The 26,893-nt window shown below is 32.8% G+C and overlaps 3 protein-coding genes and 1 long non-coding RNA gene across 4 annotated transcripts; 2 read left to right on the forward strand and 2 right to left on the reverse strand.

Annotated features, from left to right (window-relative positions):
* LOC109355747 (protein S-acyltransferase 11-like) lies at window positions 691-10,670 on the reverse strand. Its single transcript, XM_019598953.1, has 4 exons — window positions 10,539-10,670; window positions 9,654-9,879; window positions 8,590-8,888; window positions 691-1,408 (listed from the first exon to the last, which is right to left on the reverse strand). Exons 1-4 carry the CDS (start codon window positions 10,560-10,562, stop codon window positions 926-928), a joined length of 1,032 nt encoding a protein of 343 aa, XP_019454498.1. The 5' UTR covers window positions 10,563-10,670; the 3' UTR covers window positions 691-925.
* On the forward strand, window positions 4,180-4,588 carry LOC109355748. The gene is made up of 2 exons (XR_002108678.1): window positions 4,180-4,293; window positions 4,494-4,588. It is a non-coding gene; the product is annotated as an uncharacterized LOC109355748 (long non-coding RNA).
* LOC109356153 (probable metal-nicotianamine transporter YSL7) lies at window positions 14,379-17,635 on the forward strand. The gene is made up of 6 exons (XM_019599489.1): window positions 14,379-14,700; window positions 14,915-15,078; window positions 15,175-15,272; window positions 15,737-15,871; window positions 16,015-16,204; window positions 16,511-17,635. Exons 1-6 carry the CDS (start codon window positions 14,379-14,381, stop codon window positions 17,633-17,635), a joined length of 2,034 nt encoding a protein of 677 aa, XP_019455034.1.
* Window positions 21,451-25,278, reverse strand: LOC109356022 (probable metal-nicotianamine transporter YSL7). The gene is made up of 6 exons (XM_019599341.1): window positions 24,914-25,278; window positions 23,868-24,034; window positions 23,667-23,764; window positions 23,295-23,429; window positions 22,875-23,064; window positions 21,451-22,760 (listed from the first exon to the last, which is right to left on the reverse strand). Exons 1-6 carry the CDS (start codon window positions 25,233-25,235, stop codon window positions 21,639-21,641), a joined length of 2,034 nt encoding a protein of 677 aa, XP_019454886.1. The 5' UTR covers window positions 25,236-25,278; the 3' UTR covers window positions 21,451-21,638.

Raw genomic sequence — 26,893 nt, forward strand, 5'->3', positions numbered from 1 at the left:
AATCTAGTGATTTCTAATACCAAAAAAAAGAAGGAATTAAATGAATTAAAGAAAAGAGTGAAGGCAAATAATGAAGTGTGGTTGCAAGTTGCTTTGTTGACTAAGATCTCGTGTTGTAGTTGAATTATGATCAACAAATTGTCCCATGCAAAGAATGTATTGGCCGATTTGAAGGAATAGAATGCAAGGCAATGATATGTTCTTGAATGATAGTGAAGGTATAGATGGAGAAGATGTAGGAGTTTGTGGGTTTTGTCAATAGCCCCTCGAGTTAGAAAGTAGATGTTAATAATCCGTAACTTGGAAAGAAGGTAATGAAAAGGTTGAAGATCAATAGCTTTAAATCTGCATATTGTTCTGAATATTGAATATCAAAGATATCCCCTCACCTTATAGGTAAGAAAATAATCTTTTTCAATGCGTATAGTTGTCTTTCCCAATAAATGTTACTCTTGGGAATTGAATTATTGGCCTTTTAGTCTTTCTGCAGATCTAACAGAATCTTACACTACTATATCAACGTCTTGTTCGTAGATTCCCCCCTCTAGGAGTGAGTGTGGAGGCTTCTTACATACAACATATTTATGTAGTTCTTGAATATAATAAAAAACAAAGCCATATTAACTAAACATGCACGCAGATGGGAAAACACATTTATGATGCATGCAGGAATTTTACAAAACAAAAACAACATGGACATGTGGATTGTGGAGTATTATTTGGATGTCTGTGATATGGCCCATTTGAATTGGCAGTAACCACATTATATTCAATACAACAACAACCAAGCCTTGATCCACTAGATGACATCGATTACATAGATCGAACGATGCCATAATGCCGCTTGGAGGAAATAGTTGATACAAATTGTCAAAAAAAGAAATAAGTCAAATAGGTAAAATAACCACAAAAAACAAGGACTGTTTCACTTTACATGTCTCTTCCGAGTAACATTGAAGGTTGGCAAAAATCTTGTTGCAGGATATTGAAAACCAAAAAATCTAACTATATTTTGACAATCTTTCTTTTCTTCTTCATTCTCTGCTGCTGAACTTAGGTTACTCAAATATGTTTTCCCCTGGTATATGTAAGAAAGTTGCTGCCATAGAAGAACAATCAATCCTATCTGCAATGAAACACTTGAGATAAACAGATAAACAAGAACAAGTCCCCTAGATGATAGAAGCAGGACAGATCCAAGGAAAGCAGCAACAAGTTCACTCAAAACTTTCCATGCCAGATATTTTTGAGATACCCCGTTTAATCGTCCGAAGGAGTATTTCAATGGCGGCCAAATATATGAGCTTGCATATGCAGCCATGATAGCGACATAGAGTGTGCTCGACACTGCTGAAATGAGGAAGAAAATGAAGCTGCGGTGATTAGCTGCTCCAACACAGTTCCCAATCTGCCAAAATTAATACAAAATCTATCATCAGACTACAATGGAAGATTGAAACCAAAGCACCAACTTTGGACACAGTTGATCTGATAGATTACAACAATGAAACAAGAACATTCCAAAAAAAGGCGTCTTCTTGCAAGGAACATCTGAACCACGTGTGTTCAACACCGCACAACATAATGGAATAACCCCTTAACAGATGGAACTGTTAAAAGAATTACTCAATCATAATCATCCATGTCCACAACAGTTAAATTCTCCCTTAATAAAATCATTCATACACCTTTAGAGGTCTTTTGGCTCAATTAACAAAGGAACATGTCAACATAACCTCCACTTGGTTTTTCATTACTCAACAACAGTTTTATCATGGAATAATCACTTAAATTATATGGAACTGTCCAAAGAGTTAATTGATCAAATTGACCCGTCCTAAACAATTAATTTTCTCCTTAATAATGTTTTCCGGATACTTTAAAAGGCCTGTCAACTCTTCCTTAGAAAGAGACATGTCTCTCAATTTAAAACATACCTGATAAAGAATTAAAGATCCTAGAGAACTAGAACAACACCATTGATCCCCAGTGAAACAAAATTCAATGGACTAAACTTAGTTGCATAACTTATATTGGCTGCAGCTCTAGCTTACTACATGATTCTTGCTCCAAAAGATGTGGCATAGGGGATCTGAACCTAGAAGAAAAACACAATAAAGATTTGCTAGTTAAAGCAATGTTTTTAGACACCAAATTTCCAAGACCCAAAACCTGCTCCTTGATAATGCAACATACTTACAAACTAAACCAAATAAACCTTCCTGCTATTTCCACCCTCTTATCTAATCAATCTCTCATGCTTCTGTATTCTATCACTGTCAGCCAGTTCACAGAAATCCTGATTATACAATCAAGTTTGTTTGATTTTTGTGTGGATAAAATAAGAGAAAATCACCTTTTCCACCACTGAATTACATTAGAATTGGACCTTTAAGCCTCATGAGGATCATAAATCCATAACTATGAAGCTGTTAAAGCCTATCATTTGCTACCCTAGTTTCACTATTAAATTGCTCCTGCATTAGAATTTAATAAATGGCTCCATTCATATGTTTCTTCTTCACATCAATTTCAATACATTCCTTGTTTACGAAAATAGAGGGTCAGCCTCAGCACAATGGTAAGGTTGCTTAACTTGTGACTTGGAGGTATTAGAACACACGGTTATTTTGTAATAACAGTGTGTTAGTTGGTTGGTATTTTGTTTGTTAGGAATAGTTTTATTCCTTCTTGTATCTTTAAGTTTGCTATTTTGCTTACCAAGCAATGTTGCCCTTATTGGAACTCTATAAATAAGAGTTTCCTCTCTTGTATTTTCTAAGTTTTCATAAATACAAAATATCTTCTTGTAACTGCCAAAATTCAGTTACACTTTCTCTTAGATTCAGTTTCCTCTCTCTCTTTTCTTCTTTGCTTTCTCTCACGTTTACATGGTATCATGCCTCCAATGGCTCACGTCACTGAAGATCTTGGTTCTCCTCCTCCATCCATGGCTTCTTCTCTGCGCACTTCTTCTCCTTCCCTCACTCTTCTTCTTCCGTCAACGAAGCTCACTGAACACAACATTCTTGTGTGGAAACAGTTCACTGTGGCAGTTCTCACATTGAATCGCGCAATTAGGTTTGTTTCTGGTGATGATATTCCAGAAAAATACCTACGAGAAGAGGATCGTCTTCTCTGTCGCGTTAATCCAGCGTATATAAGCTGGGAAGAACAGGATCAAATGATCCTTTCGTGGCTTCTCAACTCTCTTTCACCAGATCTGCAACCTAGAGTTGTTGGTTGCAGACACTCGTTTCAGCTTTGGCGCGAAATCAATGAGTATTGCCATGCTCAAACAAAAGCCAAAGGTAGGCAACTTAGGGCTCAATTAAGGTCAATTGTTAAAGTTTCAAGTACGATTTTAGAGTATCTCATGAAGATGAAGGTAATTGTTGATTCTTTGATTTCAATTGGATCTCCTATAACCCTAGCTGAACACATTGATTGTATTCTTGATGGATTGCCTGAAGAATTTCACAATTTAATTACCACTGTTGAAAGTCAAGAGGACATTCCTTCAATTAATGCTCTACAATCTTATCTCTTAGAGAAACTGCACCAAATCCATATCTGATGCGTTATCTGTTAACATTGCTATTGCTTCCCCTTCGAGTCCTTCATCTATTAACTCACATATGCAACATTATTCAGTAAGGTCTCCTATGTCACCTTTTGTACCTAGGGGACGCAATGAAGGACTTCCATCTCAATTTACTGGTGCTACAGGGTTCAGAGGTAATTTTCGTAGTAATCATGGCAAGGCACGTGGTAGTTTTGGTGCACGTGGTGGTGCTAGACCAAGAGGTAGCTCTCTGTTTTGTGAGTATTGTAACAAGTATGGTCATGACATTTCATACTGTTACTATGCACCTTCTACATATGGTTCAGATCATTATGGAGCTCCATCTATTTTTGGTTTACCACCTTACAATAATTCTTCCTACACTGCACCTATGGCCAGACACTATCCTAATTCTATATCACCTTACTATCCTCATGTTCCAAGGAACTTCAATCCATACTCTGGACCTCAGTTTCCACATAATTAGGGCTCTTACCCTGGACATGATGATCAGTTTGCTTTTGGTGCTCAACTTTCTCTCCCTGCTGCTCAAGGTTACTTTGGCTCTCCATATGCCATGACAGCTTCATCTTCTGGTGGTGCTCCTGGTCACCATACTAATCCCCCTGTGTGGTATCCTGACTCAGGTGCAACCAATCACTTGACATCTGATCCTGCTCTGGTTCAAGAGCCAGCTAAAAAGTTCACTGCAGATCAGATCTATATGGGTAATGGTTCTAGTATCCCTATCTCTTCCTGTGGAAATTCCAAGTTTTATTCATGTTTTAATCCTCAAGTGTCTCTATCTCTTAAAAATTTATTGCTTGTTCCAGCTATTACCAAGAATTTGCTTAGTGTCTCACAATTTGCACAAGATAATCTTTGTTATTTTGAATTTCACCCTTACCATTGTTTTGTCAAATCTCAGGCTACTGATCAGGTTCTGCTAAGAGGAACTCTCACTTCAGAGGGACTCTATGCTTTTCATGATCTGCAACCTTCCATCTGTCCAAGACCTTCTACTATTGATGTCTCTAAGCAACAAGTTACTCCTAGTTTTCCTTTCTCTGTTAATAAAATTGTACACAACACTACTAGTGGTTCATCTACTTACTTCCTTTGGCATTGTAGGTTAGGGCATGCCAATGACAAAGTTGTTTCTAATGTTCTTACTACTTGTAAAATTTCTCACTACAATAAAAGTGTTTTGGATTTTTGCTCTACTTGTTGTCTAGGCAAATCTCATAAATTGCATGCTTCTAACTTTGTTAATACATATCCCAATCCCTTTGATTTCCTTTATGTTGACCTATGGGGACCTGCACCTGTTGACTCTACCACTGGCTTTAGATATTATTTTTCACTTGTTGATGCAGCCACTAGACACACCTGAATCTATTTGCTAAAATTAAAGTCAGACACCATCACTTTGTTTGATACCTTCCTTACAATGGTCAAAACTCAATTCAATAACACTGTAAAGTCTGTCCAAAGTGATTGGGGTGGGGAATTTAGGCCTTTCACTTCCTATCTGACCAAGTTGGGTATTTCTCATAGAGTAGCTTGTCCTCATACTCATCACCAAAATGGGATAGTTGAGAGAAAACACAGGCACATTGTAGAGACTGGTTTAGCCTTATTAGCTCATGGGTGCCTTCCTTTGAAGTTTTGGGATCATGCTTTTCTTACTACTGTTCACTTAATAAACATAATGCCTTCTCCAAAACTTGCTTATCAATCTCCCCATACACTCCTTTTCCATACCAGTCCAGACTACCTCTCCTTAAGAGTCTTTGGTTGTTCTTGCTTTCCCAATCTCAGACCTTTTAACAAACACAAGTTAGACTTTAGATCCTCTGAATGTACATTCTTAGGGTATTCACTGTCTCACAAAGGGTACAAGTGTCTTACTAGTGATGGTAAAATTGTCATATCCAAAGATGTTGTGTTTAATGAACATAGATTTCCATATGCTACACCCTTTCAGTCTTCTTCATCTACTCCTACAACCACTGCATCCCCTAAACATATTTTAATTTTTCATAACCCTACTTCTAGTCCCTCACACACCTAGTTCTGTGAGTCCTGTCTCCTCTAGTTTTCCTCATCAAATACCTCATAGTGGTAACACTGACATCAGTGAGTCTATACCTCTGTCTAATAATCTGTCCCCTCCAAACAATGTTGATGTCCCTGCTGAGTCTAGTCAAACCACTGACCCTGTCTTTACTAATTCTGATCCTAGTCTTACCATTACACCTAGAGAGTCAGCTTCTGTTCCTACTTCATCTCATCCTATGCAAACTAGGTCTAAGTCAAGGATCTTTAAAACCATTTATCCTAGAGCTTATTTAGCTCACATTGAGCCTACTTCAACTAAGGTTGCTTTGGCTGATCCTGTTTGGGCTTCTGCTATGAAAGATGAATATGATGCTCTTATAAAATCAGATACTTGGTCTCTAGTGCCTCTTCCTCCAACAAAGCAAGCCATTGGCTGCAAGTGGGTTTTTCGAGTGAAAGAAAACCCAGATGGCTCTATCAACAGGTATAAGGCTCGGTTAGTGGCCAAGGGGTTTCATCAGAAACTTGGTGTTGATTATAATGAAACTTTTTCCCTTGTGGTAAAACCTATCACTGTAAGGATTTTACTCACCTTGGCTCTCAGCTATCATTGGACCATTCAACAACTTGACATTAATAATGTCTTCCTTAATAGGCATCTCAATGAAGAAGTTTATATGCAACAACCTATGTGTTTTCAAGACAAGGACAAGTCTTTAGTATTATGTAAGCTTAAGAAATCTCTGTATGGGCTCAAGCAGGCTCCTAGACAATGGTTTGAAAAGCTAAAGAAGACTCTTATCAAACTTGGCTTTAGCACCAGCAAGTGTGATAACTCCCTTTTTATTCACAAGTCCACTACCTACAAATTGTTTGCCTTAGTCTATGTTAATGATATTATCATCACAGGATCATCTCTTCCTCACATCAAAGCTCTAATTGATAATCTTAGCATTGCCTTTGCTTTAAAAGACCTTAGCACACTTGATTATTTTCTAGGAATTGAAGTTAAATATCTCAAGAACAAATCAATACTTCTCTCACAATCTAAGTACATCAGGGATCTCATTGAAAGAGCTAATATGAGTGGAGCAAAGCCTATGTCTTCCCCTATGCTCTCTAACAGCAAACTGACTAAAGAAGGGTCCAATTACTTTGAAAATCCTTCTTTGTATAGGTCTATAGTTAGTGCTCTCCAATATGCCACTATAACAAGACCTGATCTAGCATACTCAGTAAATAAATTCTGTCAATTCTTATTTGCTCCTCTAGAAGAACATTGGACAATTTTGAAAAGAATCTTGAGGTACTTAAATGGCACTCAAGGTCATGATTTGCATCTACAACCTGCTCTTTCTTCCTCTCATTTGGTTCTTAAGGGGTTTTGTGATGCTGATTGGGCATCATATTGTGATGATAGAAAATCCACATCAGGGGCTTGTCTATTTGTTGGGCCTAACCTTATCACCTGGTGGTCCAAGAAACAACAAGCTGTCTCCAGGTCCAGTGCTGAGGCTGAATACAGGAGTCTAGCTTTGCTTGCTCAAGAGTTTTTGTGGGTTCAATCCCTCCTCACTAAATTACAGTTTGCTTACACTGCTCCTCTTCTTCTCTGTGATAATCTCAGTACAGTGGCTATGGCTCATAATCTTGTCCTCCATCAAAGGACTAAGCATATTGAGCTTGACTTGTTTTTTGTCAGAGAAAAGATCCAAAACAAGTCTCTACAAGTCAAGCACATCCTAGCTAATTTTCAAACTGCAGATGTGCTCACGAAGCCTCTATCTCCTACAAGATTCATCACTCTCAGAAAACAACTTCAAGTTTACACTACTGATCTACCTTTGGCTTCTAGAGGGTTGTATTAGAACACACGGTTATTTTGTAAGAACAGTGTGTTAGTTAGTTGGTATTTTGTTTGTTAGGAATAGTTTTATTCCTTCTTGTATCTTTAAGTTAGCTATTCTGCTTACCAAACAATGTTGCCCTTATTGGAACTCTATAAATAAGAGCTTCCTCTCTTGTATTTTCTAAGTTTTCAGAAATACAAAATATCTTCTTGTAACTGCCAAAATTCAGTTAAACTTTCTCTTAGATTCAGTTTCCTCTTTCTCTTTTCTTCTTTGCTTTCTCTCACTTTTACAGGAGATCATAAGCTCAAATCCTAGAGTCATCCTCTTTGCTTACGATGCTAAGGTTGCATACATCTATCCTCACTAGACCCTACTAGGTGGGATTCTCATGCATTGGACCATCCTGTTTTCCTTGTCTACAAAATTGTTTTATGGTGTATTTTTATTACGCTTTGTCAATGGACATGATTTATGATAGAGCATTATGGCATCGCTCGATCCATGTAGTCGACCTCACCTAGTGAAACTAAGGCTTAATAGCTGTTGTTTGAGGAATATGGTAAAAAAGGCGGCCCAATGCACAAGGCTCTCATCTAGTAAGGTCTGGGGAAGGTAGACTTACACAACCTTATCCTCGAAAGCCAAGAGGCTATTTCTAGGATTTGAACGTGACCTCCAAATTACAAGGCAAACATACAGAAATAAAAAAAGTATTAAAAAAAGTAGTAGTGGATTAGAAGATATAACTTTACAGAGAGAGAATAAGACATCCTTCAAGAAAACAAAAAAGAAACACCTAAAGCTAATAGAAAAGGGCAATGCAACAAAACAAAGGACAACAATCCCTCTGGATGCCTACCAAAAAAATAGAACTAGAAAGCCCATGCGCGGAGAACCAAAGACAAGCCATAAAGGTCACCCTATCCCAAACAAAATCAATAGACAGATGGAGTCATTGAAAATTCTATTGTCCCATTAAAAATTCTCATGTTTAAAGTTTTTATTTATTATTTGATACACATAAAAACTTCACACATGAGATTACAAAGTAGCAATAGAACTAAAATCCGTACTAAAGTGTACATCTAAAAAAAGATGATGGGAACTTACAAATGGGCAGTGATGATCCATATCCAGTATACATTTTCCACATGAACGACAATGATGAGCTCTGGGTGATTTCGGTTTTGAGCAGTAGCGACAGAAAGTATAATTTTCAAGGTCACCTTTCCCTACAGTGGGATAGCTTCCCCACAATATATTTGGTGGTGTGCCAGCGCACCTAAATGCGGCAAGGCTGAAAAAGGAAATGGTAGCTATGGACAAGATTGCTATAATGATTGAGTGAAAAACCCCGCAAAGAAGACTCAGAGAAAAGATCATAGGATAGAGTGCCCACACCCCACCAACTGCATAATCAAAGATCAAGTGTATAAGAGAAGTATATAGTATAACAGTGATTCAGTTCTTCATGTAGGTGAATGTTATGGATTACAATAAGAAGGAAATTATTCCATGATAATGGATATCACAAATCACAATAACACATCTATGAAAAACCAATAATGATACCAACACTGAACCACAAAACTGACATTTAAAGTTTGACTTAGATAGGGAGAAAAACAGACAATTGTAAGCCAAAGAATGAATTATTCTGCATTTTTTGTTGTTGTGTTTACTGTTTTATTTTAGGGAGATATTTTTTTTCTCAGATCTTAAATTTCATTTCCTTCTATCCCTAATAGTATTTCATCTTTCTCTGAAAAAGAATCTCTTACGAAAGCTGCCTAAACCAAAATGAAACACAGCAAAAACAAGCAAGTGTATAATTATAACAAAGCTTTCCAATCTCTTTGCATATATCATACTTAAAACATTTTGATGCCAATAATTATCAGTAATAGGAAATTAGGAATCCCCTAAACTACTATGAGCAAAGCAATACATAGTAGAAACTGAAGACTTGTAATCAACTCTCAGTTTGAATGTATCAATCAAACCCATGACACTACACAAACATTTGATATAATAAGTTGTCACGAAGAGAATAAACGGAAAGGGATAAAAAATTGAAAACGAAACCTACACCCCAGTGGAAAATAAAAGCAAGTGTAGTCATATATACCGGCAACAAACAAAACCAGAAAACAGAATGAACAACAGAGGCTTACATATCACGAAGAGCATAAACGTGATGACAATAGAAAGAAAGCATCGATCACGCAGTAGTCTCCACCTGACGCACTTATCCTCGCGTTTCGGTTTCTTTTCATTTGTAATGGCCCCACACCAGCCACATTTGAAAACAGATGCACAAGATGGAAGCAAGATGTGCAGTCCACAACCCCAACATGTTGTCTCATAATTGTCAGTAACCTCGGTTACATATTGCTCCTCCTATATATGACTTACATGAGCAACCAAGTAAGCTACAAAAATTTCGAAATGTACGAAAAAGAAAGAAAGACAAGCAAAAGCAATAACATCTATGTACTACATGATGAAAAATCAAAAAGACTAACTAATACAAACATAATGAATCATATAATTTCTAGACAGGTTAAAAATTCAAACTAAATACAAGAAGCACATAAAAACACCAACATATACATATTTTCCCTTATGTTAAAATGTGATCATCGTTTTTCCATTAGCATTATTTTCATTTCATAACTAAGGATCTATTATATGCATTACCCCACTCATTCCTAATACATATTGAGAATATTAACATGATGAAATAAATACAATATGGGTGATTCATAAGGTGCCCTTCTCACCAATTTTCAACATTCTCCCATGTGAAACATTGGTTTCTCCCAATATAAAATATTTTTATAAAAGATCACTTTTTTGTTTGGAAAAATCCCAAAAAACGGGTCTTAAACAAAAGCCATTACCTATATAACAAGAACAAGCTAAGCAATAAAGAAGAAGAATCAACAATTGATATAAGAAGAGATCATGATCGAGAAAAATATCAAAAGGAAAAAAACAAAATAAAAAAAGAGAAAATTTAAGACATTGGAAAAGGAAAAGTGAAATGTAGAACCAACCTCAGGGGAAGAAGAAGAAGCCATGACATTATTCGCTTTTGGTTTGGGAATTGGGAACTAAGACCTCAAACTTTTAATTTAAAGTCTCATTAATGATTATGAGAAAATTATTCATGCATCATTCCAAGAGATTTTAAATACAACTTTATAGAATAAACAATCAACCCTTTTCGTCTAAAAATATTAAATTATAAAATTAGGGTATTTTTACAACGTGACAGTTTAATTGCAAATGACCAACATATACTAGTTCAAGTGCTACATTCTTCTTAAGTAAGGTTTCGGATTCAAGTCTTGTAAATGTTCCCAGCTCGAACATGATTGCCTCCAGTACAAAAATACGTGGGAAACCAAGAAACAAGATTAATTACAAATGTGCATATTTTTCAATGTGGAGTCATTATTACCTATTCTACGATTCAAATGTAGAAAACTCTTATTTATATCTAATTTGGAAAATACAGTCTTCTAACCTAAGTGTTAAGCTTTACAATTCATTATGGGTCGGAAAAGATATTAACATCTTATCCACATGTATTATTAGAACAATAATTTTACTAATTACATAGATTTTATTATATCATTAAAAACTTAATTACTAAAAAATAATATATGTTTTATTTTCCTTGTCTGATAAGAGCTTATGTTGTTTCTAAGTATCCCTAAGTACAATAGAGAAATCAATATTACATAACTCTAAATAAAAAATATTAATTGATTGATTTGATTTAAATAGAATTATTTATTATAAAGTAGAATCACTAGCAAATTGAATAACTCCAAAATATTTGAGTAACCAATAGCAATTTGGGGTTAATAGTCCTAGATCAACTTTTTGATTTGATCAAAAAGGAAGAGGTGATGCATATCATGTTCTGGCTATTCAAATTTCATTAAGTAATTATGACATTGTCTAATGGTGACATAAAATTCCATAATTCATGTATGGCAACTAATGATTAAATAATAACAATTAATAGAAACAAAAGTTTTTAATCGGTAATCAATTAGTTGATAATTTTTATTTTTTAATAATAACATGGTAGTTGTGCCACTTAATGCTCTTAGTGTATAATTATTCCAACCCCAATAACAAATTCTATTTTCTTTTCTTCTATTTATTTTTTACGCTTTATTTATTGGTTTGTGGTCTACATTGTTCAACAATCACTTTTGGTGCCCTAACACATTATATGAATTATCTTTCAGAATTGAGTATTGTACATACGTTTTTCCTTTCATAGTTCAAAAATAAATTGTTTTCATCATTTATTTTTTAATCCCATTTTCTATTTGTATGACTGATGTATGGTTGCATTTTTATATATACACTAGTAAGTTATCTATGCATTCGCATAAGATCATATTTTTTTGTCACTTGATTAAAAACACACATGTTATCTGTACATTCACATGGTTAAGAGCACACATATTACTCGTGCGTTCACATTATTAATAACAACATAATGTTAGCATGTGTATTCACATGGTTAATAACATATATGTTACTCTTGCATTCACATAATCATCAAACATGTTCAAATACATAAGGAAAATAAGTGATAATAATGTTGTGAAACTTCCTATTAAAAAGTTACAAAGAAAACACGAACAAAACAAAATTGTCATAAATTTCTCTATAATATATTCCAAAATTCATATACTTGGGATGTTGACATCATTAAGAATCATATAATAAAATAATGAATTTCATATTCACTCTTTCCATGCCAAATTTTATATAATTGATAGAATTATTATGCAACCAAATAACTTTATCAAAACTCAACATGAATTTCACAAAGACAAATGAGCAAAATTGTTATACTAAAATATATGAAAACTCAAACAACTTCCATGATAGCAAAATAAGTGATTTTTTATTGTGTCAAATAGTAATTTTTGAATGTGTCAAATAACTCAATAAGTGATATTTTTAATAGATTATGGTGTAAATAAGTGTTTTAGTTATATATATTTAGTAAAATTATACTTATTCTTTAAAATTTGTTTTATATGAGGAATGATTTTAAATTAATATCAACCCATAAGTTTGATTATGTAGTATAGGTAGGTATATAGTAGTACCACAAAACCTTTTTAGAAGGAAAAAGATTACGGAGAAAATGACTTATGACAAGTGATGATGTGAAATTAGTTTATTTTATTATATGGTTAATAGATTATTAAAATATATACATTGTAAAAATATAATTATGTAGTATGGGTAGGTACATAGTAGTACCATGAAACCATTTTAGGAGAGAAAAAATTAAGGAGGAAATGACATGTGGCAAATGATTATGTGAAATGACTTTTATTTTATTATATAGTTAATAGATAAATTAATAGATTATTAAAATATACATTGTAAATATGTGATTACATGCAGTGTGGGTAGTTACATAGTAGTACCATGAACCCTTTTAGGAGAGAAAAAAATTAAGAAGGAAGTGACGTGTAGCAAGTGATTATGTGAAAAGACTTTATTTTATTTTATAGTTAATAGAATAGATTAAAGATTGTTAAAATATACATTGTAAAAATTGTGATTATGTAGTGTGAATAGGTACATAGTAGTAATTCCTCTTAAAAACAAAATTGTCATCAAGTTCTCTATAATATATTCCAAAAGTCATATATTCACCACCATTAAGCATCATATATATAACAAAACAATGATCTTCATATCCACTCTTTCTACACCAAATTTCATATAATCGATAAGATTATTATGCAACTTTCAATAAGATAGACGGGTAAATTTGTGATACTAAAATATATAAAAACTCAAACAACTTCTATGATAAAGGAAAAATTGATTTTTAATCATGTCAAATAAAGTGATTTTTAATAAATTATGGTGCAAAATAAGTGATTTTATTTATATATGTTTAGCAAAATTATACTTGTTCTTTAAAACTTGTTTTATATGAGGTATGATTTTAAATTAATCTCAACACATAGGTTTGATTATGTAGTTGAGTAGGTACATAGTAGTACTATGAAACCTTTTAGAAATGAAAAGATTAAAAAAAGAATGACATATAGCAAGTGATGATGTAAAAAAATTATTTTAATATATAATTAATAGATAAATAGAAATATGTTTTCTTTATAAATAAAAAAACATTGATTACTTTTAATAGTATGTCTTTCAAATTGCTTTTTTTTTGTACAAATAAAAATGAAAAAGTAATCAGTTTTGAATTTTCCTTTTAAAGTTAGTTTTTTACATTCTGTTTTTATCACAAAATAAAATAAGACAATATTGAATATAAAAAATGATTTTAAATAAAAAAAGTGAATGGAGAAGTTGAGAGAGAGGAAGAAAATGAGAAGGGGATGAAAATAAAATTGAAAAAAAAATGAGAGAGTTTTTAAATAAATAAAAATGAACAAATGCTGTCACTATCCTCACAAATTTTAGTCAACAAAACATACTAAATTAGTTAATTTTGTAAACCATATTCATCCTCATATAGTTACTATTAAACTTTAACAACCTTGATTCTTCAGATTTTCCTATCCTAATTAAAGCAATTTTGCCAAACTTACTCATGTACTTTTTTAGACATGCTAGTCATAACAACCTATTCAAAAACATCTCCACCTTTGATTTTAATTAAACTTTAACTCACATTACATGTAACATTTAATTCTGGGCAATGTAGTACTCTGGTCCTAAAGCATAAAAAAAATGTATCTTTTTATGTTTCCTATAAAACAACAACTTCATCATAGTCTTTATATCAAAATTTGAAGCCACTTTCATTAGCTTGCACTATATGATTCAAATTTTTGCATAAACAAAGGGTTGCTATCAAAATTCCCAACGAAATGGAAGAAGAGTATGATCACTTTGGTGAGAAGGCATTCAGGAACATGAGTGTGCCACCATGGACAAAGCAAATCACAATAAGGGCATTGGTCACAAGCTTTGTCCTTAGCATCATTTTCAGTTTTATAGTGTGCAAAATTATATTCACTACAGGAATTGTGCCATCTTTCAACATCGCGGCCGGGTTCATGGGGTTCGTCGCGATCAAGTCCTACACGAAATTGCTCAACAAATGTGGCCTTCTCCAACAACCCTTCACTCGCCAGGAGAATACCGTCATCCAGACATGTGTCATTGCCTCCTCTGGAATTGCATTCAATAGTGAGTTTAGATAAAACATCATAATTTTTTTGAAATTTCGTAATTTGAGTTGTATATCTAGACATCACAAAGTGCTTATCATGTCACACTTTTAAGGGTATCTTGATAGTATGTGGTGTGGTCACATGATATTACAATCATAATTAATTCATGTAGCATATAATTTCATACTAGTTTTGTGTAATGTAAAATTTGTTCTTTGGCTGTTTAATAGGTGGAATTGGAAGTCATTTACTTGCCATGAGCCAAATTGTGGCTTCTCAAGTTAATGGAGGGAACACACCAATCAATATGAAGAATTTTTCCCTTGGTTGGGTCATTGTTTTTCTCTTTGTTGTTAGCTTTGTGGGCTTGTTCTCTAGTGTGCCTCTAAGAAAGGTTGGTATAGAGAAGCTTCAATTTGGCACTTGGATCTTCATAAAAAAAACTTGATTACAGTTTATTAAATATATAATTTAAAATTGAATTCCACAGCTGATGATTTTGAAGTACAATCTAACATACCCTAGTGGAACTGCAACAGCTATTCTCATGAATAGCTTGCACACACCCAAAGGAGCAAAGCTAGCCAAGTAAGTATTAATTAATACAAAAATATTAAGCATTTTGGTGAGAGCTAACATTTGATATAATTGGTAAAAAAACAATTAATTATTAAACTTTTAATTTTGTTTAACATTCCTAAACCATTCCTTTTTTACATGTCAAGAAAATTAAAATTGAATTAAATATATAATAACTTATATTATCAACAAGACATTATTCAACTTGTATAAGGTCAACTAGATCTTAAATAGACCAAAAAGTTTATGGTTTGATTCCTAATAGTATCATTTATTAGGAAGTGCACTCATGTATTCCAAAAGAATTAGTTTCTCACTCACTCGGTAAAAAGATGTGATTATTCAAAAAAACTTAAATTTTCTCATAAATGAAAATGGAATGGTAAATTTTGTGTGAGGATGACACAGCCAATTACAAAAGTTGCAATTTTTTGTTTGTTAATTTTTTAATGAAATCATTCTTATATGTATAGGAAACAAGTTGTTCTACTCTTCAAAAGCTTTTGTGGAAGCTTTTGTTTTGCTTGTTTCGAATGGTTCTTCAGTGCAGGAGAAGGTTGTGGTTTCAGCAGTTTTCCCACATTTGGTCTACAAGCCCTTCAACAAAAGTATGCATATACATCTTTGATCAAAGTATATCATATCATATCATATCTACATTAAATATTTAATTATTCATTTAATTGGCCCCAAAACTATTTGTTTCTCCTAGTATGTAGAATATAATTGTTGATTTGAATATGGTACACAGGTTCTATTTTGATTTCTCATGCACGTACATTGGAGTTGGAATGATCAGTTCTAAAATGGTAAATATATCTTTGCTTCTTGGGTCTATAATCTCATGGGGTGCTCTATGGCCATGGATTGAACAGAAGAAAGGTATATGGTATAGCCAAGATCTACCTCATAGCAGTCTCTATGGCATGCAAGGATATAGGGTACCCTACACTATCCTACTCATTCATCTAGTATAATGAACTTTATTAGTGGACTAAAGACATAAAAATCGAATATGAGTCTATATTAGTTATTTTTAACATTTTTTATGTGACTTGATAGAGATTTTTTTAACTCTCAATTTTATTTTTTGGATACTAATTTGAATTTTTACTTTTTCCGAAATCAAAGTGGTACTTGAAAATCTAAAAAGACCAAATTGAATATTTACTCTATTTATTATTTGTTTAGTCTGTTTCAAATTGTGGAATATTAATTAATATTTTGAAACAAAATTTTATGAACAGATCTTTGTTGCTATAGCTATGATGCTTGGTGATGGTCTTTACCATTGCATCTCCATGCTATTACAAGTTGTCTATAATCTTAGATTACAACACTTGAATAAACAAGACTCATCATCTTCTATAAACCCTAAAGGTGATGATCCAATCTCTACTATGGACTATGATAATCAACGCCGAATCGAGTATTTCTTGAAAGATCAGATTCCAACTTGGGTTGCTTGCACTGGTTATATAGCCCTAGCAATTATTTCCATCTTCACAGTGTCACATATCTTTCCTCAACTGAAATGGTATCATATACTAGTAGCTTATCTCATTGCTCCTGTTATTGCATTCTGCAATGCTTATGGATGTGGTCTCACAGATTGGTCATTAGCATCAAATTATGGAAAAATTGCAATCATTCTTTTCAGTTCTTGGGTAGGTCTTACAAATGGAGGTATAGTTGCTGGTCTTGCATCTTGTGGGGTCATGCTAAGCATTATTTCAACAGCTTCTGATTTAATGCAAGATTTCAAAACTGGGTATCTCACACTTACATCACCTCGTTCTATGTTTCTTAGCCAAGCTTTAGGCACTGCCATGGGTTGTATTATATCGCCTATGATCTTTTGGGCTTTCATTAAAGTGTACCCAATTGGTGACCCTGAAGGTTCTTACCCTGCACCTTATGCACAAGTGTACCGTGGGATTGCACTTCTTGGAGCAAATGGTTTCAGTTTTCTTCCAAAGCATTGTCTAGAGCTAGCTATCATATCATTTTTCTCTGCTGTGGTTATTGATATAATACGTGATATTTTGATGCATTGTGAAACCAAGTATAGGTTATATAGGTTTGTTCCAAACCCTATGTGTTTGGCTATCCCTTTCTACATTGGTGGAAACTTTGCTATTGACATGTGCATTGGGAACTTGATTGTGTATTTGTGGGAGAAAAAGAACAAGATTCAAGCTAGAGATTATGCTCCTGCAGTAGCATCTGGACTCATTTGTGGTGATTCTTTATGGAGTATTCCAGCTGCAGGACTTTCTCTTAAGAAAATTACTCCTCCAATTTGCATGAAGTTTTTATCTGCCTCTATGAATAGTAAGGTTGATAACTTCTTGAGTGGTGGTAATTCATGATGTTGCTTTCAAAGATAATGTTTCATTTGTTTCAAGATTGAAAAAAAGAAGGGAAAAATAATATCATGTCACAATTTTGATGTTTAAATATAGTTTGATAATACTTTTACCTTCAAGTGTAAAAGAGAAAGTAAAAAAATCATACAGAAAATTCTTTCCATTCAAATCAATTTATGTATTAAGAATTTCTTGGGAATTTTTTTCAAGTCTGTTACAGTATTGTATTTAGATTTCTTTTACAAGATTGTATTCTATTTTTTTATAGTTAAACTAAGAATTCCACTTTTTGTAAGATAATTTTATTTTAGTCCTTATTATATTTTACATATAAAAATTTAATTAAAAAAAAAGTGATAAAATGATCCCAAAAAAATCATTATTTTTATGAGACGCCTTAGGTTTAAGTTAACAATTTTGTTATAATACAATATGGTTATGAACGAATAATAATTAAGAAAATAAAACATTAAAACGCAAAATGTTGTTTTCTATCCGGACTGATGATTACTAATATCCTTCGTTGATGAAAAAAAATCAGTATTCACTTCAATTTTTTTATCAATAATAATATTTATTAAAATAGAAAAAGAAGATATTTATGAAAACAAGTGGTACTCTTATCCATATGTTGAGACATTACATCCAAGAAGACAACTTGAGAGGTTAAACAATCATTCCACAAAGGAGAACTTGAAGCTAGGAAAACAAGCATTGAGAATATTAATTCCAAGAATGTTGTAAAATTGAATCCATTACTTCATCTATATTGAATATAGTGTTCCAAATAGTGACTAACCAACATCTATTGTTGTTTGCACTTTTTGCCCATTTTCAAGATATTAGCATGTAAAAAGAAGTCGCTCTTAATATCATCACATATAACTGTTATAATACCAAACCAAGAGTATAGGTTTTGTCAAACACGGTAAGATTTAGAACATGAGAAGAACAAGTGATTTATTGATTCATCCAACCTACCACACAAAGCACAAGTTGATGTGCCTTGGGCTCCTAAGACTCCACATTGAACCAGTTTCATTTTTGTTGGGGCATCCTTCAAAACAATTCACCACGCGAGACACCTCATCTTTGATGGTACGTTACAGGCCCATAACAGCTTAAAGAATCCACTATCACAATCACGACCTTCCTTTAGTAGTACCTGATAAGCATTACACAATGAGTATTATCCTCCTTTGTCATGAATCCAAATCCAACCATATGTAGTATATTGTTCAAGTCTTGTGGCTTCAATAACTTCTAAAAGATTGTCAACTTCCTCTTGTTCTCAATGGAATAGGTTCCTTCTCCATTTGAGGTTCCATGACCAAACATCATTTCTCCATTCACCCAAAGTTTTAATAGATGCATCTTTGTTCAAAGTCACCTGAAACAATCTTGCAAAAGATGTTTTAAGTAAATCCCCCCTCCCATCCAAAGGTCTGACCAAAACTTAATAGACTGCCTAAAGCCCAACCACCATCTAACACCTTCACCCAACCATTCAATGTAGACCCCATGCACCCTACTACCAAGATTATATAAGTCTCTCCGCCAAGGAGAGACCCTCTTGAAATACTCGTGGTCACTAGACCCACCAAAACAAAGAAACTCACCCCATACTTAGACCTTAATACTTTCACTCAAAGAGACTCACTCTCCAAAACTATTCTCCACCTCCATTTACTTAAAAGAGCAAGATTAAACAAATTCAAAATTTTAATTCCTAGCCCGCCTTCCTCTTTAGATTGACACACTTTTTCCCAACTCACCCAATGAATACCTTTACTCTCCTCCCCTTCACCCTAAAGGAATCGTCTTTGAATTTTGTCGAACTCATAAATCACATAATATAATTGATATATATATATATATACATTGTATCAACTTGGATTTCTCTTGTACTTAATTAATTGTGTCATGTTTTCTACTCTCTTAAAATGCTATTGAATTGTAGTTTGGATATCTAGAAGGTATCAGGAAAACATTTTAAGAGTATTGTAGAGTATCCATAAAGTATAATAAAAATAATTTTGATACTCTATAGTTACATATCCATAAAATTATCAGATAATATCAGTATTGGATACCTTAGTCAGGAGCATTTTCAGGCTTCTCAGAACCAAGATAAACATGTTTAAGATTTGTTGAGTAATTGTCCATGCTAGATCTAGGTGCTTCGGTTAATGTTATGCATATGTTTATTTTCATGTCTCTTTCACTTGGACCTATGCAACCCACCGAGGTAGTGATTCAATTAACAAACATGAGTACTACCTACCCTGCTAGTTTGGTAGAGGATGTCTTGGTTTGGGTTGGTGAACTTATTTTTCCGGTTGATTTTTATATTATCGATATGGAAGAGAGATCCTCCCGTAACACAGTTCCTATCATTTTGGGAGACCATTTTTGAGAACAGCCCGAACTAAGATAGATGTCCAAGCTGGAACATTATCTATGGAGTTTGGTGATATTGTGGTCCGGTTTAATATTTTTGATGTTATGGAGCATCCATCTGAGGATCATTCTGTGTTTCATATTGATTTACTTGATGACTTAACTAATGAACATATCTGTCTGTACCACTATACCAGTACGATAACCGGTACGGTTTTAACAAAACCACTATTATTTGTTCAAAACTCTTTCACAACTATCTCCATTATTTTCTTTATATTTAAAATAATAAAGGCCCGTAATGAATATAGGATTGTCCAAAAAATTAGGTGACTTAACATATCTTAAAAATTGGAGTTGCTCCTCATCCCAAATCATACTCTTAGACGACCCGGAATAGAATAACAGTAATGCAACTACTTGTGTTCAAAGTCACCTCACTATTATTACATTGGTAACTTCTTTTGTGTTAAATAGCATTCATGTTTAAAGTAAATAAATTTTCATGGCAGTTTTAATAATTTTTTATTTTGTTTTTTAAGGGGGGATTAGTTTCTCATCCCTAGCTTTACTAATTGAATAATTTTAAAACTTAATTAGGATATTCTTTGAATTTATCAATTTTGTGGATCAAGGTAGAAGAAACCTTTGATCTTTTAGGACGTAGTATTTCACAATATTCTTAATTAAGACGTAGTATTTCACAATATTCTTAGGAATTTCTAACATCAAAATTCAACTCACAGCTAAAGAAATGATCTAGTGTCCCAAAATATATTCCAAATCATATCTCAAATCAAGGAGAATGAAAGAAAAATAATTTTTTAATTTACATAACATGTTTTTATTAATTGAGGACATCATTTTGTAAATAGTTTGGGAGAGGAGATCGTTATTCCACAAATAGACACTTCGTAATGCATTTATAATGTCAAACTCTAAATGGGAAAAATCACTTTTGAACGGTTGTAGTTTTCTGTCATTGTCTAGGAAACAAAAATATTCTCAATGGACGAGTTAACATCTTCTCCATTAATGGAGAGTCAAGTGAATACTTTTGCACTTATATATAGGGATAAAATTGTCATATCATTATATTTTAAGGATAAAAATATTAAACTATATTACATTTTTCTTGTTGCAAGGGGGAAATAAATATATTACTTTATGATTTACTTAATTCAAAAAATAAAAAAAATTGGACCTTACTTTTTTCTTATCACATGTTAAAATCTAGGTTCAGAATTGGAGAGGATTCAGATACTCGATATTATTGACTTACAATTACAAAAGACTTGCACAATAATCTAGTTGCTTTAAAATATCAATAAAATAAACTTAATGTTTAGAATATTTGATTTCAAATTTAACTTGATCATATCAACATGTGAATAAAAAAAAGAATATATACCCAAGCTTTCACAAATTTATTTATTTCTTAGTTACAATTAACAACATGAAAATTCAATGACCATATTTAACTATAGAAACAAACCCAAAAATGTCATAACACATAAACTAGACATGATTTTCCAGAAAGAACATCCAAACAAGATCACTTGTTCCGAAAACATGTCCCTAACTTGATGTCATTGAAACAAGATCATCACTTACCAGACAAGAATTTATCAACCTTTACATTCACAGAGGCAGATAAAAACTTCATGCAAATTGGAGATTGAGCACCAGCAAGAGAAAGTATAGCAGCTGGAACACTCCATAAAGAGTCACCACAAATGAGTCCAGATGCTAATGCAGGAGCAAAATCTTTAGACTTTTGCTTATTCTTTTTCTCCCATATAAACAGAATCAAGCTTCCAATGCACATATCAATTGCAAAATATCCACCAAGATAGAATGGAATAGCCAAGGCCATTGGGTTTGGAATATACCTATGTATCTTATACTTGGTCTCATAACGGATCAAGAGATCATGTATTATATTAATGAGCACAGAAGTGCAAAATAATATGATAGCTAGTGTTAGACAATGCTTTGGAAGAGAGGAGAAACCCTTTGCACCAAGAAGCGCAATTCCGCGGTAGACTTGAGCATAAGGTGCAGGGTAAGAGCCTAGAGGGTCACCAAGTGTGTAAGCTTTGTAGAAAAACCAAAAGATCAAAGGTGACATGATGCAACCCATGGCTGTGCCTATAACTTGGCTTAGAAACATAGATCGCGGAGATGCAAGTGTAAGATACCCAGTTTTGAAGTCTTGCATTAAATCAGAAGCTGTTGAAACAATGCTCATCATAACACCACAAGATACAAGACCAGCAAGTATACCTCCATTGGGTAGTCCTACCCAAGAACTGAAAATAATGATTGCAATTTTGCCATAATTTGATGCTAAAGACCAATCTGTGAGACCACATCCATAAGCATTGCAGAAAGCCAGAACAGGAGCAATTAGATAAGCTACTAGTACATGATACCATTTCAGTGGAGGAAAGATATGTGATACAGTTACGATGGAAACAGTTGCAAGGACTACATAACCAGTGCAAGCAACCCAATTTGGAATCTGATCTTTCAAGAAATACTCGACTCGGCGGGCCTCATCGAAATCCAATTCTGAAGTTTGGTAATCATCACCTTCAGGGTTTACAGAGGATGAAATCTCATTTTTCTTGGAGTATTGTACCTTAAGATTATAGGCAACTTGTAATAGCATGGAGATACAATGGTAAAGACCATCACCAAGCATCATAGCTATAGCACCAAAGACCTGTTCATAAATTTGTTACATTGAATTGTAGTTAAAACTGCAGAATTTTGAAAAGGGTTAACAAATTATAATCAAATACATTTTGCTAGTGGATGAAGGAGTAGTGTAGGGTACCCTATATCCTTGGATTCCACTTAAACTTTTAGCAGATAGCTCTGCACTATACCAGTCACCTTTCTTTTGCTCAATCAGAGGCCACATAATACCCCATGAGAGTATAGATCCAAGAAGCAAAGATATATTTATTATGTAAGGACAGATCATTCCAACTCCAACATAAGTGCATGAGAAATCAAAATAGAACCTGTGAAACCATGTTCAAGTTATGCATTGTTCACAAATTAATCTCTTCAGAAATCATATTATACACAATCAGAAACAAATAATTTTGAGGCCAATCAAATGAATAACAATGCTTATTGAAAAGGGAATTCAGTTATCTTAAATATATGAATAAAAACTCTATGCCATTTGCTAAAAAAACTTTAAATAAAAGATAAAATATGCTTTGGTCAAAGACATATATATGCATACTTTTGGTCAAAGGCTTGAAGACCAAATGTGGGAAAACTGCTGAATCCACAACCGTCTCCTCCATTGAAGAACCATTGGAAAAACCCAAAAGAAAAGCTTCCTAAAAAGCTTTTGAAGAGCATAGCAACTTGTTTCCTGTATATATAAGAATGATAGCATTATCTTTATAAATGTATGTATTTGACACTGTTTTTTTTTTTTACATTTTCACTGCATCTTATTGACTTTTAAACATAATAATATAAATGAATGATGAATAACGTACTGATTATATATAAATTAAATCTTTATACTAATAGTCTATAGATATTATACTCTGGTAACAAACAAAAACATTGTAAATTGAAATTGCTTGTAATAATTAATAAATACTTTGCTAGCTTTGCTCCTTTTGGTGTGTGTAAGCTATTGAGAAGGTGAGCTGTAGCAGTTCCACTTGGGTATGTTAGTTTGTACTTCAAAACCATAAGCTGTAGGAATGCAAATTTTGAAATGTTACACTTAATAAAAATTATAATCAAAATCATATGAAAGTTCAATTGCATAACTCAAAAGTTCTTTATTATTACCAACCTTTCTTAGAGGCATAATAGAGAACAAGCCCACAAAGCTAACAGCAAAGAGAAAACCAATCATCCAACCAAGGGAGAGAACCTTTGTATTGATTGGTGTGTCCCCACCCCCACCAACTTCAGCAGAAATGTATGGACTCATTGCAAGTAAATAACTCCCAGTACCACCTATTCAATAGTGTCACATGAACAATAAACTAGTGTCGCAGTATATAAAACTCTTACATAAGAATAAAATCCGTTTACAACATTTTCAAAGAGATGAGTGACATAACAAATGCTATAGCTTCCAATTCCATTCACTAAACAATTTCATATGAAACTTGTCCAAGAGTTTTTTTTTCCTATGTAAAAATTCAGTGTGATGATAACTTGACCCAGGTTTTGGTTATAATGGGGGCAAATAAAAAAAATTAAGGAGAATTATGGTTTCCATTTTTTATTGTATTATTTCAACACTGACATTTCGTATGAGTGGATTAAACTATAGGAAAATACTGAATTAATTTAGTTTATGCAAAAGTAGAAGAAGAAGCAGATTATTATTTGCACAATGAGAATGTTTATTCACATGAATTTTTGGTAATAACATGCTAAGCTATGTTACGTCCTTAATTTGAATTGTAGCCAGCAATTTTTTTTGATAATATCACTGTGTTCATTCTTATCTTACTTTGTTGTTCCGTGCAATTAAAAATTGTTACTTAATTATTTCCTAAAATTTAATGGGTTAGAGATAAGATGAGATTTTTTTCTCTGAAAATTGTGGATCCTGTTTTCACGTTCACCAAGATTGTAATTGGGTCATATCACAATCATTTTTTCAACCATGACATTGGTCGTAACATAAAAACCTATAATTTGACCCCAAGTAAAGCGTACAAAGGTTTTAATTAGTGGTTGTAAATTGTAATAGCAGTTTCTATACGACCAAAACCTAACGTGTGGCCATCATGCATTAGTTTCAATGATCGGGGACCCAAATTTAAAACTTGAAATGATACAATAAGATCGAAAAAAGGTGGCGATAACGATACAAAAACTCACTGCTGAATGCGATTCCCGAGGATGCAACGATACATGTCTGGATGACAGTGTTCTCTTGACGAGTAAAAGGTTGTTTGAGAAGGCGACACTTGTTGAGGAGTGCAGTGTAGGACTTGATCACTGCAAACCCTAACAACCCTGCAGCTACATTGAGTGATGGAATGATCCCAGTGCTGAAGTTGAGTTTGCACACAATGAAGTTGAAGACGATGCTTAGGATAAAACTTGTAACCACTGACCTAATTGTTATTTGATTTCTCCACTTTGGTACATAAGAGTTCTTAAAAGCTTCTTCACCCTTCAAGTTATCTTCTTCTCCCATATCTCTCTCTCACTATACGATCACAAAGCAAAGTCAAAGTGATTTCAATATAAAACTGTTAGGTTATAAGAATATGAAAAATAAAATGAAATAATAGTCATACATTATATTATATATATATATATATATATATATATATATATATATATATATTAATGAAAATAAATGAATTACAATATATATATATTAATGTTACAAGAACCAGACCGAATCAAGCAGTTTGTCTGATCTACTCATTGATCGGACTAAGACTAACCTATATAATATTTGGCATTTATATATAATTATATATCGTAGGTAATTATTAATTAGGTATAAAATTACCTCGTCTGACCAAATGGTTCAACTGGTTAAATCAATATGAGACATTTTCCAATTTGATGTACAGTTTGAGTTTCACAATAAATATTACAACAAATGTGATTTTTATAATTAATTTAGGATTATTGAGTTGAAATTGGAAATTTTTTATAATGATTAATGGTGGAGATGTTTATGTACAGGCTGTTTGTGAATAGGATATGGTTAAAAATGTAGCAATTTAGATTTTCTATACTATTTTTTATATCTAACTCAATACCACTAATAAAAAATTGATAAATATATATAAAATAAAAATTAAATTAATTTTTAAATTTAACATATTAGAATATTGCATCTGACAATATTCGATTGATTTGAAATAAAAAGATAAAGTTATTTTAGCATTTCTGTATAAAATGCAGCTGAGTGAATTAGGCAAAATTGCTTAAATTAGGAGAACAATATCAAAGGAATCATGGTTGATAAAAAGTCTTTAATAATGGCCATATATAAGAGGTTTTTCTATATGTGAAATGTGAAATGGTTAAATTCTTATTTTGGAAAATTAATGCTGAGCAATAATGAGTATTTTTTAAAACCAATGGTTAACTGCAAAGTTTTCATTCCCATCCTGTGCACAGCTGTAAATTGAGAAAAATACAATTAAGAGGTCTAGATTTAGATTACATTTTTTTTAACTTTATGTGTAAATTTGTTTATATAAATGTTTTTCTAAGTATTTTTTATAATTTTCAATATAATTTCCTTTTTTCTTGTTACATCGGATAGAACTTCAAGTTAAGTTTTATTTATGTATCCTGTCCCAATTGCAGTAGTCAATAAATTTTGGAAGAAAGATGTTTGTGTTACGCAAAGCTCAAATGTGGGAAAAAGATAAAATTCAGAATGAGATAGTTAGAAAGTTTTCAATTAAGAATGTCAAAAAGAACAATAAATGGTTAATCAAATTGAATAATAGAGTCATCATTTTAAGTAGAGATTTATCTCAAAGTGGCTCTTGGATTAATCCATTAACTATGATGCATGTACGTATGATAGTTTTTTTTGTACCACAAAATATATCTTTCACTTTTTAGTAAGGAAGTAATACATTTTAGGATGTGTGATTACTTCTCTCAACAAATATTGCTCACATAAATTAAATCCAACAAAGATTAATGTTTTAATTATTATGGAGATCTAACATGACTTTATACCAATAAATACTAACATCTTGTTTGGTGTGTTACGGACAAAATAAACCAAAAAGGTTTACAAGTTTGAGGTGGGTGAGTGGGTCCGTGAATAGTCTTAGATGATATTTGAATTTATGTAGTAATATTTTAATTGAAATT

Source organism: Lupinus angustifolius, chromosome LG09 (genome assembly GCF_001865875.1).
Source record: "Lupinus angustifolius cultivar Tanjil chromosome LG09, LupAngTanjil_v1.0, whole genome shotgun sequence".
NCBI lineage: Eukaryota > Viridiplantae > Streptophyta > Magnoliopsida > Fabales > Fabaceae > Lupinus > Lupinus angustifolius.

Excerpts from the sequence above, each read along its gene's own strand:
- LOC109355747 (XM_019598953.1), bottom strand. The coding sequence starts at position 10,562 with ATGGCTTCTTCTTCTTCCCCTGAG. Across the intron at positions 9,880-10,538 it reads CTTCTTCTTCTTCCCCTGAG|GAGGAGCAATATGTAACCGA; the intron begins GTTGGTTCTACA and ends AGTCATATATAG. Across the intron at positions 1,409-8,589 it reads TGGATCATCACTGCCCATTT|ATTGGGAACTGTGTTGGAGC; the intron begins GTAAGTTCCCAT and ends TAATTTTGGCAG.
- LOC109356022 (XM_019599341.1), bottom strand. The coding sequence starts at position 25,235 with ATGGGAGAAGAAGATAACTTGAAGGGTGAAGAAGCTTTTAAGAACTCT. Across the intron at positions 24,035-24,913 it reads CTCGGGAATCGCATTCAGCA|GTGGTACTGGGAGTTATTTA; the intron begins GTGAGTTTTTGT and ends ACTATTGAATAG. Across the intron at positions 23,430-23,666 it reads AAAGGAGCAAAGCTAGCAAA|GAAACAAGTTGCTATGCTCT; the intron begins GTATTTATTAAT and ends TTATATATACAG.
- LOC109356153 (XM_019599489.1), top strand. The coding sequence starts at position 14,379 with ATGGAAGAAGAGTATGATCACTTTGGTGAGAAGGCATTCAGGAACATG. Across the intron at positions 15,273-15,736 it reads AAAGGAGCAAAGCTAGCCAA|GAAACAAGTTGTTCTACTCT; the intron begins GTAAGTATTAAT and ends TTATATGTATAG. Across the intron at positions 16,205-16,510 it reads ATGGCATGCAAGGATATAGG|ATCTTTGTTGCTATAGCTAT; the intron begins GTACCCTACACT and ends TTTTATGAACAG.